The sequence below is a fragment of the Phacochoerus africanus genome, chromosome 11 (genome assembly GCF_016906955.1).
Source record: "Phacochoerus africanus isolate WHEZ1 chromosome 11, ROS_Pafr_v1, whole genome shotgun sequence".
NCBI lineage: Eukaryota > Metazoa > Chordata > Mammalia > Artiodactyla > Suidae > Phacochoerus > Phacochoerus africanus.
The window spans coordinates 107106637-107121739 of NC_062554.1; the positions used below are offsets into that span (position 1 = coordinate 107106637).

At 41.1% G+C, this 15103-nt stretch overlaps 1 protein-coding gene across 1 annotated transcript in view; it reads right to left on the bottom strand.

The window, feature by feature from the left end:
* Positions 1–15103, bottom strand: part of LAMB4 (laminin subunit beta 4) — a 121975-nt gene that overhangs the window by 13131 nt on the left and 93741 nt on the right. The window contains 5 exon segments of the mRNA XM_047753933.1: positions 824–977; positions 2536–2709; positions 6714–6852; positions 9257–9464; positions 13385–13529. Coding sequence (XP_047609889.1) covers positions 824–977; positions 2536–2709; positions 6714–6852; positions 9257–9464; positions 13385–13529 — 820 coding nt within the window.

Consider the following 15103-nt stretch of genomic DNA (forward strand, 5'->3'; position numbering starts at 1 on the left):
CTACTATATATAAAATAGATAACTAACAAGGTATATAGCACAAGGAGGTCTATTCAATATTCTGTAATAACCTATACAGGAAAAAAGAATGGATATATGCACAACAATTCACTTTGCTACACAAATGAAACAAATACAACATTGTAAATCAACTATACTATAAAAAACCTTTTTTTAAAAGTTGAACTCATAGAATGAGTAGAATGGTGTCTGCCAGGAGCTAGGGGGTTGGGGGAAATGGGGACCTGTTGGTCAAAGGGCAAGAGCTTCCAGTTATAAGATGAATGGGTTCTGGGCATTGATAATATTGTATATAGGAGTAGATCCTTTTTTTAATATTTAAAAATTTTTTTTAAATATTTATTGGAGTATAGTTGACTTACGAAGTTTGGTTAGTTTCAGGTGTACGGCAAAGTGAATCAGTTATACATATATATACACATATCCATTCCTTTTCAGATACTTTTCCCACATAGGTTATTGCAGAGTATTGGGCAGATTTCCCCGTGCTATATAGGTCTTTGTTACTTACCTCTTTTATATACAGTAGTGTGTATATGTCAGTCCCAACCTCCTAATTTATTCCTCCCCCTATGTTTCCCCTTTGGTAACCATTAGTTTGGATAAGCCACCTGAGTCAATCTTCAGCATTATCACCACAAAAAGAAAAGAGTGGAGGATGAAGTGGTGGATGTGTTCATTGTGGTTGTCATTTCACACATATCCATGCCCATCACAGCCTCACGTTGTACACTTTTAGTATATGCAGTTCTGTTTGTCAACCACACTTCAACAAAGCTGGGAAAATGCACAGACTAGATACCTGCCATTCTTCTTATCTTGTCCTCTGTATCTCCAGCCAAACTTGCTGCTGCATCTTTGAGCTGTTTCACTTTCCCCAGTGTTTCCTTTGTCAGTCCAGCAGGGCTTGTCTCATGCTGAAGAATGGCATATTGATTTTTGAGCTCCACAGACTCCTGTAACAGAGCAACACTTTCATCACTAGAAAATATTAACAAAGCATGTACACATGTGTGATGTTTGCCTGATACTGTTTACAAAAGGAATAAGAGGAAACCGTAATCTAGTCATTATGCGCCTGAATCACTCTGATATTTCTGACAAGGCTTTTATTTGCAGGTTTTTTTTTTTTTCAGGTTGAAAAAATTCTCAGCTGTAGTTGATCAAAAGTCATATTTCTCTGTTATAAAATATCAAGCATTATTCCACGTCAAGGCACCAATTTGTCCTGAACGATGTTAAGGTCAGAGATAGAGAAGACGGAACAGATCCAGTGCTACCCGAAGAGGTTTGGTTCAGCTGGGTTGACTGGTTTCAAGTACAAGGTGAAGGTCAGAGGGAGCAAGGACCTTTTATTTGCTTGGCACCAAGTTGAGAGCGGAATGAGGCAAGAAGAGAGGCAGGAAGTTAGGAAGGGCTCCCTGAGTATCAGAATGAAAATCTTTTTTTTTTGTCTTTTTGTCTTTTTTTTTTGTTGTTGTTGTTGTTGTTGCTATTTCTTGGGCCACTCCCGCGGCATATGGAGGTTCCCAGGCTAGGGGTTGAATCGGAGCTGCAGCCACCGGCCTACGCCAGGGCCACAGCAACGCGGGATCCGAGCCGCGTCTGCAACCTACACCACAGCTCACGGCAACGCCGGATCGTTAACCCACTGAGCAAGTGCAAGGACCGAACCCGCAACCTCATGGTTCCTAGTCGGATTCGTTAACCACTGCGCCATGACGGGAACTCCCAGAATGAAAATCTTCAGGGTCGGCCAGAGTGGCTGTCATCCTATTATGTTAAACAGATGAACATGTGTCTGATGCAGGACCAGAACACGGAGGTGGGAGAGGGTGGGCAGGGAGCACCTTTGTCAGCCTCTGCCCCATAAAAAAATGTCCCCAACACCCAAGTCAGTGGAAAACGTACCCAGCACATTAGGAATCAAGAACAAGATAATGCACCAATTGGAAAAACACTCAACCAATTTCTTTGGCTGAAGCTGCTGTATTAACGCTGCCAACCAAAGATTCCCTGCTAAGAAAATGAGCTGATGGTTTCTTTCAGCAACCAAAACGAATAGGCCATTTTCACAACTGTTTCATAAACTCATTCGTAACTTGATTCGTAACTTGATTTTCGTAACTTGATCTGTTCTTTGGCTGAGGACTTTCACTTCTTTATCTTTTATGTCATTTAATTAGCATGCAGGGCAAACACAAGATACACCCATGACATAAATTGGAAATGTTTGTAAGTTTAGGAGACATTTGACCCAAATACCACTAGCAATGCAGGATTGGGGGTAAACACTCTAACATAATTTGGCCAGAAACTTGTCTTTTCTGCAGACAGCCCTCTACTTACAGAGACGGCTCTGTGCCCAGCGGGGTCCCTACAAACATACACCACAGATCATAGAGCTGGCACTAAAGGAAATGCTGACAAAAGGCACACAAATCTGGGTTTTAGGGATTATCCTTCAAAGAAGCACTGTTTGTCTGCTTTTGGTGGCGGGGTGGGACTAATGACCTCCTCAAGGCCCCCAGCTTGGCGCCGGGCCGCTTCGGCCTGAGCCCGCACACGCATGGCCTCGTCCTGGTTCCTCTGCAACTTGTTCTGCAGCCCAGCAAGTCTACTCTCCAGCACTGACCGCTGCTTTACCAGGTCCAGCCTGTTCTGCGTCTCCTGGGCTTGATTTGCAACCTGTTGTTGATTGGAAAACAAGGAAGGAGAAAAGTCTCTTTATGCAACAAACAAGAAAATAAGTAATGTAATTACCCATCCCCAAAATAAGTTAAGTGTAAAAGGAAAATTGTTCCTTTGCGTTTTCTGCTCCATTAAAAAGTTATGAAATATTTCAGACAGACAAGGGAGCCTAAGAGAAAAGATAGCATATATCCATGTACCCATCAGCCAGCTTAAGAATAAACCAAGGCCCTGGGGGTACCACCCCCCTTATATCTCTTCTATTTCCCCCAAGGGTAACCAATACCCTGAATCTAATATTGGCCATTCCATGTACTGCTACGTGCCTTTTAGCCTATCTTATTCATATAGAACCACAAACTGTATTTTCTACTTTTTTTTTTTTTTGGTCTTTTTGCTATTTCTGGGGCCACTCTCGCGGCATATGGAGGTTCCCAGGCTAGGGGTCGAATTGGAGCTGTAGCCACTGGCCTATGCCAGAGCCACAGCAACGTGGGATCCAAGCCACATCTGCAACCTACACCACAGCTCATGGCAACGCCGGATCGTTAACCCACTGAGCAAGGCCAGGGGTCGAACCTGCAACCTCCTGGTTCCTAGTCGGATTCGTTAACCACTGAGCCACGACAGGAACTCCCCTGTATTTTCTACTTTAAAACAATATACAAACATTATCCAGTGTATTTCTGCAACTTGCATTTTTTAATTAAAAATTATGCTTGTACAGGTCACCTAAGTTAATTTGCCTAACTCTGGTTTATTCATTTTTACCAATTTAAAGTATTCTGTTGTTTGAAGATACAAAAATTTATTTTTCTTTCTTTCTTTTGGCTGCGCCTGTGGCATGTGGAAGTTCCCCGGCAAGGGAGTGAACCCACGCCACAGCAGCAACCTAAGGCACGGCAGTGACAATGTTGGGCCTTTAACCCACTAGGCCACCCTGCAACTCCTCCCAATTTATTTTTCTATTTTCTGTGGAGGCAGGTGGCTTCTAATTTTTTTTTGTCTGTTATAAGCAATAATGAACACCTTATAATTGTTTCTTATTTCAGTGACTAAACTTGTCATATCTAGAAGTAAAGTCTGACTGGTCATTTGTTATCTCTTGTCCCTTGTTCTTTGGTCAACCTTTCATGCCTTCTTCGATTATCTCAAACATAATAATCATTGCCATTTTGGTTTTTTTGTTTGTTTGTTTGCTTTGTTTTTTTTTTTTTTTTTTTTTTTTTTTTTTTTTTTTTTGTCTTTTCTAGGGCTGCTCCTGAGGCATATGGAGGTTCCCAGGCTAGGGGTCTAATAGGAGCTGTTGCTGCCAGCCTACACCACAGCCACAGCAACGCAGGATCCAAGCTGTGTTTGACCTACACCACAGCTCACAGCAATGCCAGATCTTTAACCCACTGAGCGAGGCCAGGGATCGAACCCGCAACCTCTTGGTTAACCAGTTGGATTCGTTAACCACTGAGCCACAATGGGAACTCCAATAATCACTGTCATTTTGTATTGAATATCCAATCACAGGAGTATCCACTGTCTCCTGCATTCTGATTCTCATTTACTGTTTCTGATGACTTGCTTTTTTCTGTGTCTGGGGGAGTCCTTTGACACCTGGTTTTAAGATGCATTCCATTGGAAAGGGTTTCTCATCTATCCAGCATCTGAGGGCCCTGCCAACCCAGGACCTCTTTAAATCGACATTTTTAGCTTGGTTTGTGGGGGGTCACCCAGGTATTGTGACTTCTAGCCCGATCTAACCTGACAGCCAGCTCGTGGTTAACAATTCTTAGTGAAGACTTTCTGCCTCCAAGTAGAGGCTAATGTCTTTTCTCTCTCTTTTTCTCTCTCTGTCCTTCCTTCCATCCTCCTCTCACTGTAATAACTTACATCTCCCTGAGGGTTGCCTTTTGGGGTCACCGTTCCGTGCAGGGGTCCCATCCCCTCCTTGCATGGGCTTTGTTTTCTCCGTTTTTTTTTCGTCTTTTTGCCATTTCTAGGGCTGCTCCTGCAGTGCATGGAGGTTCCCGGGCCAGGGGTCAAATTGGAGCTGTAGCCACCAGCCTACACCAGAGCCACAGCAGTGCGGGATCCGAGCTGCATCTGCAACCTACACCACAGCTCATGACAACGCCGGGTCCCCAACCCACTGAGCAAGGCCAGGGATCGAACCGGCAATCTCATGGTTCCTACTTGGATTCGTCAACCACTGAGCCATGACGGGAACTCCTGTTTTCTCCCTGTTTTGCACGACAGCTATTATGACCAGAAGCTCTAATATACCAGGGATTGGAGAGGCCCTCTGCCTGCTGTCAAGTTCCTGCTTGATCACCTCTCTGGAGCTTGCTTTCCTGTCATTTTGGCCTCTGAAGATTCCCTCCATTTCTTACTAATTCAGCTATGCTTTAATAAATTGTGAAAATATCGTATCTGAGATATTCAAGTTTTTTTTTCCTACTAAGAGGGGTGCTTGGTATTGTGGTCCACCATATCGTTACAAATGGAAGCCCCTGCCTGTGCCCTTGGGCACATGTATGAAATTTTTAGAGTAGGAATCTGCAAGCTTTTTCTGTCAAGGGCCAGACAGTAAATGTTTTGTACTTTGTGGTCCACAAAGTCTCTGTTGCAGCCATGCAATTCTGTGCCGTCGTGGCACCAAAGCATCCATGGGCAATATGTGGCTGGATTCCAATGCAATTTGTGACTTTGGATACAATAACAGTTGGTGCATCCATTTGGCTCCTGGGCTGTATTTTGCCAACCCTTGTTCTAGAGTAGATGCTTAGGAGGGGACAACCGGGAGATCTTTTTCTGCTTCTTGATATGGGCAACCTCATCCTATCCAAGCTTTGAATTTTCTCTACTTCCTGTACTGGGGCTTTCTGCTTTTCTTCTCAAGACGAGTGCATTTAAAATCTAAAACTCCGATGAAGAACAGACACTGAGAAACTCATAATCTGCTGGGAATGGGTTACGGAGCCTGGGAGAAAGACCCGTCACAGACTCTCAGACTAGGTCCTGTTCTGATCTCCAATTGCCAGGCTTCCTCTTCCATGGCTAAACCATGGTTTTATTCCTATCAAACTCTGGTGGAACCCTTTCTTTGGGGTAAGATCTTCTTTCAGTCTTAGGATATCCTGATGTGATCTTATGCAAGTTTAGTTATAAAAAGCTGTCAACAATTCACTTAATTTTTTGGGAGAAGCGAGCTTTCAAACATCTGTTACTGAGGTTCCTGCTATGACACAGTGGGTTAAGAATCTGACTGCAATGGCTCGGGTTGCTGTGGAGATGTGGATTCCATCCCTATCCTCGTGCAGTGGGTTAAAGGACCTGGCATTGCCTTTGGCTCGGATTCAATCCCTGGCCTGGGAATTTCTATATGTAGCAGGTGTGGCCATTAAAAACAAAACAAAACAAAACAAAACCTTGGAGTTTCCATGTGGCTCAGCAGGTTAAGAACCCAACTAGAACCCATGAGGATGAGGGTTAGACCCCTGGCCTCACTCAGTAGCTTAATGATCTGGCGTTGCCACAAGCTGCAGTATAGGTCCCAAATGCACCTCAGATCTGGTGTTGCTGTGGCTGTGGTGTAGACCAGCAACTGCAGCTCTGATTCGACCCCTAGCCAGGGAACCTCCATATGCTATGGGTGCGGCCCTAAAAAAAAATCTATTACTTTCCCTGGTATCAGAAAAGATAAACTCTGGCCTCAAATCTGTCATTAATTAACTGTGTGACCTTAAGTAAGTCACTTAACCTCCCTGAGTCTTAGTTTCTTCATTTACAAGCTGCTTTGTCCCCTGGGCTTAGTCAACAATGAGATGAACTAATGCTGGGAGAACTCCTTAGAACATTAAAGGCATAATACTATCACAATCATATTTATCATCATGATAATCCCATCAGACAGTTAAGACAAGCCTGACATTGACAGACACTAAAAACTATTTGTCTCCACACTCAAAATCGATTTCAGGTTAGTTTCAAAGGAGATAGAGAAATACCTGCGGTACATTCTTTTTTATTTTTGTTATCTTGGCAGTCAGCTGTGTGATGGTAGAATTCACTCCCCCTTGAGTGACTTGAACTTGCTGCAACTTATTCAACACTTTGTCCAGATTTAATAGAGTGCTGGCTGCTTTTCTAAGGTAAGATATTAACATATCAGATTAGATAAATATAAAGTATTCACTTATTTCACCTTGACAGTTCATTCGACTCAACCAAAAACTTTACTGAATTATTCATAGAGTAAATTTAAATTACTCATAAGCAAGGCAAAATGCTGAAGTCTTCATTTTGAGAAATAGGTACCTATAAATGCCAATAAAAATACATATATATTCATACATAGATATAGATTTCACCAGAAATGGAAATCAAGGGTACTGTTCTCATTTCTTTTTAGTTTGTCATAAGCAGAGATATTTGGGGGATAAAACTGCCAAGCTTGGAACAACGACAAAAAAAAAAACCCCTATCTTCAGCCAATTCCAGTTCCCTGATTTCTCAAACTTAAGCAATGCTCTCGAAATCCTTATTGGAGTGGGGGGTGGAGGAATCAAGAGGCTCCCAGAGAACAAACAGAGGACGAAAGGCCCTGGGTTTTCAGGCTCTGTTTATTCAGGTTTATTTAAGCTTCACTGACATTCCAGCCGCCCAGGGGCCCAGTCAGAGGTTAAAATCACAAGCATTCCAAGTGATAGTCTATTTTACAGAAATGGGCTCACCTCAAGTCAACAGTCTTAGATCTGTGGGCTGAGAAGCACCTTTGGAAGAATGTACCAAGTCAGGGAAAGAGCAGATGCATCTTTAGAAATGCTTGTGTGAGAGTAAAAAGAGCTAAACTGCAAACACCCCTTTCTTTCTCTATCCAACCCATCCACTCCTTCCAGTGATAATGTCTCTTTCTCTCTTTCCAAAGAAAAAAAAAAAAAGAAAGAGACTAATTTTCAAAGAACTGTTTTAGGTTCATAACAAAACAGAGGAAGGACAGACACCCCCACATACATGCTGCCCCCCCGCCCCCACATGCCCAGCCTCCCCAGTCACCGCCACCCTGCACCAGAGGGTACATTTGTTACAAGTGATGAACCTACACTGACACATCATAATCACCCAAAGTCCATCGTTTACATTAGGGCTCACTCTTGGTGTTGTCCATTCTATGGGTTTGGACAAATGTGTAATGACATGTATTTATCATAATAGTATCAAACTGAGTATTTTCACTGTCCTAAAATTCCTCTGTGTTTGCCTAGTCATCCTTCCCCTCAACTCCTGCAAACACCGATTTTTTTCACTATCTCCATAGCTTTGCTTTTTTCAGAACATCCTCTAACTGGAATCATACAATATGTAGATTTCCCCTTCCATACTTTTTCTTCCAGTTATAGTAGGGGTTCTGGAGTCTTCCCTTTTCATAGCACTCCCCCCCCCCATCTCTTTTTATTGTTTCTTTTTTTAAATTTTCAGTATATTGCTCATTATAGTAAATTTAACAAGTATCCCCCCACCAAAAAAAAAAAAAAAAAGAAGATGAAAAAAATCAGGAAGGGAAAATTTACCAGTAATCCTACCACCCTTTAAAATATTGGAATATTCTAGCATTTTTGTCCTACAAGAATTTTCCTTTTCATGACCGAGGTCCTCTTCCGTGTATAATCTGTTATCTTCTTTTTAAAAGCATTAACATTACACTGTAAGAATCTCTGCATGTTAAAAATCCTTTGTTGGCAACATTTTTAATAGCTGTGTGGCTATGCCCCAGTTACTTAATCTTCCGCATTTTAAATATTAAAACTGGAAGGGGCTGGGGTTTCTGTTGAGTCTGATGCATGTCATTTATTTAAGTGGATGGTGAGGCAGTGAAGGCAGCTCCTGTCTCAGCTCTGCTTCTGGGCATCCAGAAATGGTGGTGGAGGTTGGTGATGTTACCACTGCCCACTGACCCTATAACCTTGACCCGCAGCACCCCATGCTCCTAAAAACATCAAGACGCCTTTTCCTCTTGCTTGGCAAAGTCAACAAGGGTAAAAGAAAGCAAGAGTTAGTCACTGTGTACTGTAATATCGTCCATTCCTCTACCATTCCTAGGGCACCAGTGTCAATTTATTCTCTTCCTCACCATCCTACCTTTTTAATGGGATTTTTTTTTTTTTTTACTTAGATTTCCAAAGTACTGCTTATCATAGTAAATACAGAAAGAACCCCAGATAGGTATATAAGAAGGGAAAAACACACGGATATTCCTGTTACTTGCTAAGATATTGCCATATAGGTAACAAATGGCATTTATTGGTGTATCTTGGTAAAAAGAGGTAACAGATCACTGGAAGGGCAGAGTCTAAGGGAAATGGGAAAGGAGCATCTCAGCACATGACCTCCCAGTTCTCCAGCTTCCTGGGGCACCTCCACAGAGAGCGTAGCCCTCATTTTGGGCAATGAATTATTGGAGGGCAATTTCATTTGAACATTATGGCTCCTTGGGCAAACATTTTTCAGATGGCCTTTTAGCAGCTCAAGAGAATATTAGTATTGTACTTACTCAACTGCTTTTGCCTCCCTCAAAACCTTTCGGGCTCCATCTGCTGCTTGATTTAGGCTGTTCTCATCTGTCCTATGGTCTTCACAGAGTTGTAAAAATTTCTGTGTTTTGTCAAGTTCAGGGGTTAGATTTTGCAAGGCTCTCGGTAAGTGGATGCCAAGTACACGATGTGCAACCTTCTCTATGTCCTCTGGAGGCACGATTTCCTCTTAAATAAGAAGGAGGGTTTTAGGTAATTGTGTTAATTGTGTCTTCTTATCACTCTATCTTGGAAATATCACCACAACAAATTCTAAGCATTTGCATTTGATTATGTGTCCCTAGAATATAGGGATTAGATAATATATGTCCCAAATATTCTTCTTCTTTTTTTTTTTTGGAGCATATGGAGCTCCTGGTCCAGGGATCAGATCTGAGCTGCAACTGACCAAAGCCAGATCCTTAACCCACTGTGCTGGGCCAGGGATCGAACCTGTGTCCTGGTGCCACAGAGACACTGCCCATCATGTTGCACCACAGCAGGAACTCCCTAAAGATTCTTCTTCACCCTCAATTTTCCCTCCTCTCTGAAAGAAACACTGCTCACATAATGCTGAATACATCCTGCACAAATGCTTGTTGGAACAACAAAAAGCAGCGGATTTTGGATATTGTGTGTTCTACAAAATGTCCCACAAGAACTGCTTATTAGAAGCACAGATTCAAAACCAACAAAAATGCTCAGATGCCTGCCCTTACGATTCAAACACCGTGAATGAGACAATGGGAACGCATTGGGTTAGACTCAACAAAACTCTACACAAATCCTCCGTGACATTGAAAAGGCTTACAAATTTTGCTCATCTGCATAATTGGGTAACCATACCTAGTATGATTTCTCAAACACCTGTTACTCTGCTACAAGACGGAGTAACATATAGTGTGAATCACAAATTATAAAGAAACTTTAAAATACATCTCTACCCAATTTTCAGAAAAATAAAATTGACCCCCTATGAGAACTAAAGTGGAAGGTGGACTATTAGTGTTTGGGGTAACCACTCTTTGTCTCTCTGGCTCCTTCCTAATGCTGAGTCCCATGGTGGAAGTTAGAGATGAATTAGACATAGATCTGACCGCCCAGGGGCATACCATCAGTGGGGAATCAAAAGTAGTTCTAGATGATTAATGATCCCTTAAGGACAGAGGTGATTAATATAAGCCAACACAATGTGGAGTTCAGAGGGAGAAGATACTTCAAAAGAGCATTTAAACCCTGTCTTCAAGGCCTGCACAGATTAAGTTTCTGGAGATGTGGGGTGAAGGGAGTGGGTAAGAGTGGTCTCAGCAGAAGCAAAGGCTCAGGGAGGAACAGGCGACAGCTCGAGAATCACTCCTGGCTGCAGAGTGGGGTGTCTAAAAAAGCATCTGAAAAAGAAAAAAATTTTAAAAAGAAGTTAACAAAAGAAGAAGGAGCAGGAGTTCAGGAAGGCTGGGAATGGATCACCCAAGCCCCCAAATGTGGGGTTAGGAAAGCCAGATTTCATTCATAGTGGGAGCCTTGGAAAAGTTTCAGCATTTGAGTGACACGACACGTGTATATGTCCTCTTTGTAACCATTTTTGCTTTGGTTCTTTCATTTAATATAAAAGGAATATTTTACTTCTTGTAATGTTTTTGAAAAAATGTGACAAGAATTTTTGGGGGAAGAAATGAAAACCACATTCTAGAAGAATCATGGAATTGGCTCTTTATAAAAATAGTAACATTCGTTAAAATGAAAGCTCTATTCATTGAGTAATTTAAAAAAATGAAAGCTCTAAAAAAAAGTGAATTAAATTTAACCTCCTATTCAGTCATGAAACATTGATTGGCGTTTATTATGAGATTAAAAATTCAAGTTTAAGTGATTATAAATTTGCAGGAGTTCTTGCTGTGGCACAGTGGGTTAAGAATCTGACTGCAGCAGCCTGGATAACTGTGGAGGCATGAGTTCAATCCCTGGCCCAGCTTAGTGGGTTAAGGATCTAGCATTGCCACAGCTGTGGTATAGGTCATAGCTGTGGCTCGGATTCAATCCTTGGCCCTGGAACTTCCATATGCTGTGGGTATGGCCATAATAAAAAGGTGATTATAAATTCATTTTCAGGTAAAATGACACACAACTCTGTTAATAAGGAATTCAGGGAGTTCCTGTCGTGGTGCAGAGGTCAACGAATCCGACTAGGAACCATGAGGTTGCAGGTTCAATCCCTGGCCTTGCTCAGTGGGTTAAGGGTCTGGCGTTGCTGTGAGCTGTGGTGTAGGTTGCAGACGTGGCTTGGATCCCACGTTGCCGTGGCTCTGGCGTAGGCTGCAGTTCCGATTCGACCCCTAGCCTGGGAGCCTCCATATGTAGCGGGAGCAGCCCAAAAAATGGCAAACAAACAAACAAACAAACAAAAAGGAATTAAGACCATAAGGAAAATATTAAGATGGCCAAAGAAGAGTGGAATAGTGTGACCACCATAAATGTGATAATTTTACTTGGGTTTTATAGCCAAGAGAAGAGAAGAATTGGGCAGGTGAAGGGCACTGCTTCCTGGGGACCAAGAATCTCAGGACCCTCACCAGGGAAGTTCATTTTCTGGAACAGGATTTTTCTCAATGTCTACTCTAATTCTGTTGTAATAATCTGAACACATCTTCCCCTCCCCCCAATTCCTGAGGCTAATTAAAGTGAAATTTTTATTAGAAGCTTATTTAGTAGCAATGAGAACCACAACTTGTATGGGAATGAGCTCTATGACCCAGTGAACTCGGAGAAAAACAGGCAGAACCTGCTTTTTGAACACTTGCTGGGGCTCTGGACCCTATTCCACATCTTTGTACAACTGCTGTGGCAGTTCTGGTTTTTGTTTTGGTTTTGGTGCATGAATTGACTTATATTTGAGAAATAGCTAATGTGTTTCTCATACAGTTCCCAGATCTTTGTCAACAGCAATCAATAATCAACAATCCTAGTCAATAATAATCCATCAAGCTCACCATTAAAAATTTGCTTTCAGGAGATCCTGTCATGGCTCAGCAGAAACAAATCTGACCAGGAACCATGAGGTTGCACGTTCGATCCCTGGCCTCGCTTAGTGGGTTAAGGATCCGGCGTTGCCGTGAGCTGTGGTGTAGGTCACAGACGCAGCTTGAATCCCATGTTGCTGTGGTGTAAGCTGGCAGCTACAGCTCCGATTTGACCCCTAGCCTGGGAACTTCCATATGCCATGGGTGTGGCCCTAAAAAGCAAAAAAAAAAAAAAAAAAAAAAAAAAAAATTGCTTTCAAACAAACTAGAAAGAGTCCAGTTAACTAATTCCACCTTCATCTTTACTGATTATTCTGGTCATTTTTACTGATTATTTTTGTTACCTATTTCCCACCCCCAACCTCCCTTATTTTGAAAATCAGGACGAGAGCTGCTAATACAATTTCTAGAAACACTGAGATGGAAAAAATACTTGACCACGGGAGTCTTTTACAAAGAGTAAATGGATTTAATAAAGTGATTGCAAAGACTGCAACTGACATCACAACTGTCAATTAATTCATGAGGAGGATATTAAATTATTGGCTTTAGAAGATGGCTATGGGAAAGAAAGTCTCCTAAGATCAGTTCCATGCAGTGTTGAACCTCAGCTACATTAAAAAGAGAAAAAAAAAAAAAAAGGAAATTTAAAATTGGAGTTCCCATTGTGGTTCAAGTGGGTTAAGAACCCCACATAGTGTCCATGAGGATGTGGGTTCAAACCCTGGCCTTGCTCAGTGGGTTAGGGATCTGGCATTGCCACAAGCTGTGACATAGGCTGCAGATGTGGCTCAGATTCTGAGTTGCTGTGGCTGTGGCGTAGGCCAGCAGCTGCAGCTTTCATTCAGCTCCTAGCCTGGGAACTTCCATGTGCTGCAGGTGCCGCCGTAAAAAGAGAGAGGGGATAAAAAAGAACTTTCAAATCAAGGAGTACATCATGTTTCTGATTTATACATGTCATTTCCAACAAATGTCATTTGGAATTAGTTGTGATGTTTGAGTATACATTAAAAGGGAAGAAAAAGAAGAAGGAGGAGGAAGAGAAGGAGAAGGGGAAAAAAAACTAGTCCTAATAATTTTTTAAAAAATTACCTGACAAAAACGTTTTCAGGTTTTTGATTAAAAGATTCATTTTTTCTTCTTCAGATTCACTTTGGTTTTTTATATTCCTCAGTTTCTCGCTTAGCTGTAAAGCATTATTTTTGGAGAATTCTGCCAGCTTACTTACATTTTTGATCTGGAATTAGAAAAAACACAACAATGAGGCAAACACACAACAACGTGGCACATTCTGTGATGATTCTTACTTAGCTGGACCAAATAAAACTCATTAAAAATACAAAGGAAGTCTAGATAATTATATAATAAATTCATTGTAAAGGACTGTTTCAAAAGGTGATATTATTTATTTTCACTACCATGTTTTCTTAATAATGTGACCATATCTCTTAAAACACCATCAGTAATCAAAATCAGTATTTGAAAACAATTATTGATGTCATCACAATGACTTCCTGATACAAATCTAAAACGCAAATTCTGTTTGAATGAGATGTTAGCATTCAGTAACATTGACAAGTTCCACAGAAGTTACTTCACTGTAATTCAGGACTTATCTACAGTGATCATTATGTTTAATGAGTTGAGAATATTTTCTGTAACATAAGTTAAAATGTTAATAAGCTTAAATAATAAGTTTAATATAAGTTAAAAGAGTTACGCTTTTAAATGTTCCTCAAATTCAAATAATGTACTGTCCTTTTTTTTTTTTTTTTTTGGCCACACCCATGGCTTGTGGAAATTCCCAGGCCAGGAACTGAACCCACGACACAGCAGTGACCTGCTGCAGTGACAACGCTGGATCCTTAACACACTGAGCCACACAGGAACTCCTCAAACAATGTGCTTTCCTTGAGAGCTAAAAAGAAAGCGTTCCTCTCTTTAATAAATGAGTTTGAACTCAGAGCAGGCTACAAAGATAAATTCCAAACACTTGGTGGAGAAACGATAGAACTAAAATGCTTATAAACTAGAAGTACAAATTCTTAATTGTGTGACTTGAAAAAGGTCATGGACTTCTTCTTGGGATTCCAACAAATTAGGGAAAGATAAAAAAAAAACAGAGAGCAATAGGACAATATCATCCACAAGCTGAGCTACACTGAATAAATTAATTGTGACAGAAGCAGGGCTAATTAGGGTCAAACACAGCTAGGGAAGAAAAAAAAAGAAAAAAGAAAAAAAACCTCCCTTTATTTCCCCACAAAAGCAGCCAGCTTAATTTGAGCCATACGGATTTTGTGGCAAAAGATTTAATGGTAACCAAAGAAGTATTTACCTGGTTAAAAATATGTATCTTAATTTTTTGGAGTTGCTCCTTAATTCTCTAGAACTTATAAAGCTTTAAAATGGATAGCAGTTGCTAAGAGAGCTCTTAAAAGTTCTCATCACAAGAATGAAGTGTAACGACATGTGGTGGACATTAAATTTATTGTGCTAATCATTTTGCAATATATACATACATCATTATGTTATATACCAAAACTAACACAGTGACGTATGTTATAGTTCAATAAAAATATAAAATGGATAAGCAGTAAGTAAGAATGCACAGACGTAAGGCGAGAATTCCAAAAAGCAGTACTCTGGACAGGAAGCACCAGATTATCCAGATGAAATCTCAGATGGATTAGTTGATACCATTTCCAGAAAGAAAGAGATTGCTAAATTACTTCACTCTTAAAACATCTCTCTGCAATCCATCCTCTGCCATGACTCCTGAGAATTCTCTAGTAATCTCTTCTGGCATGA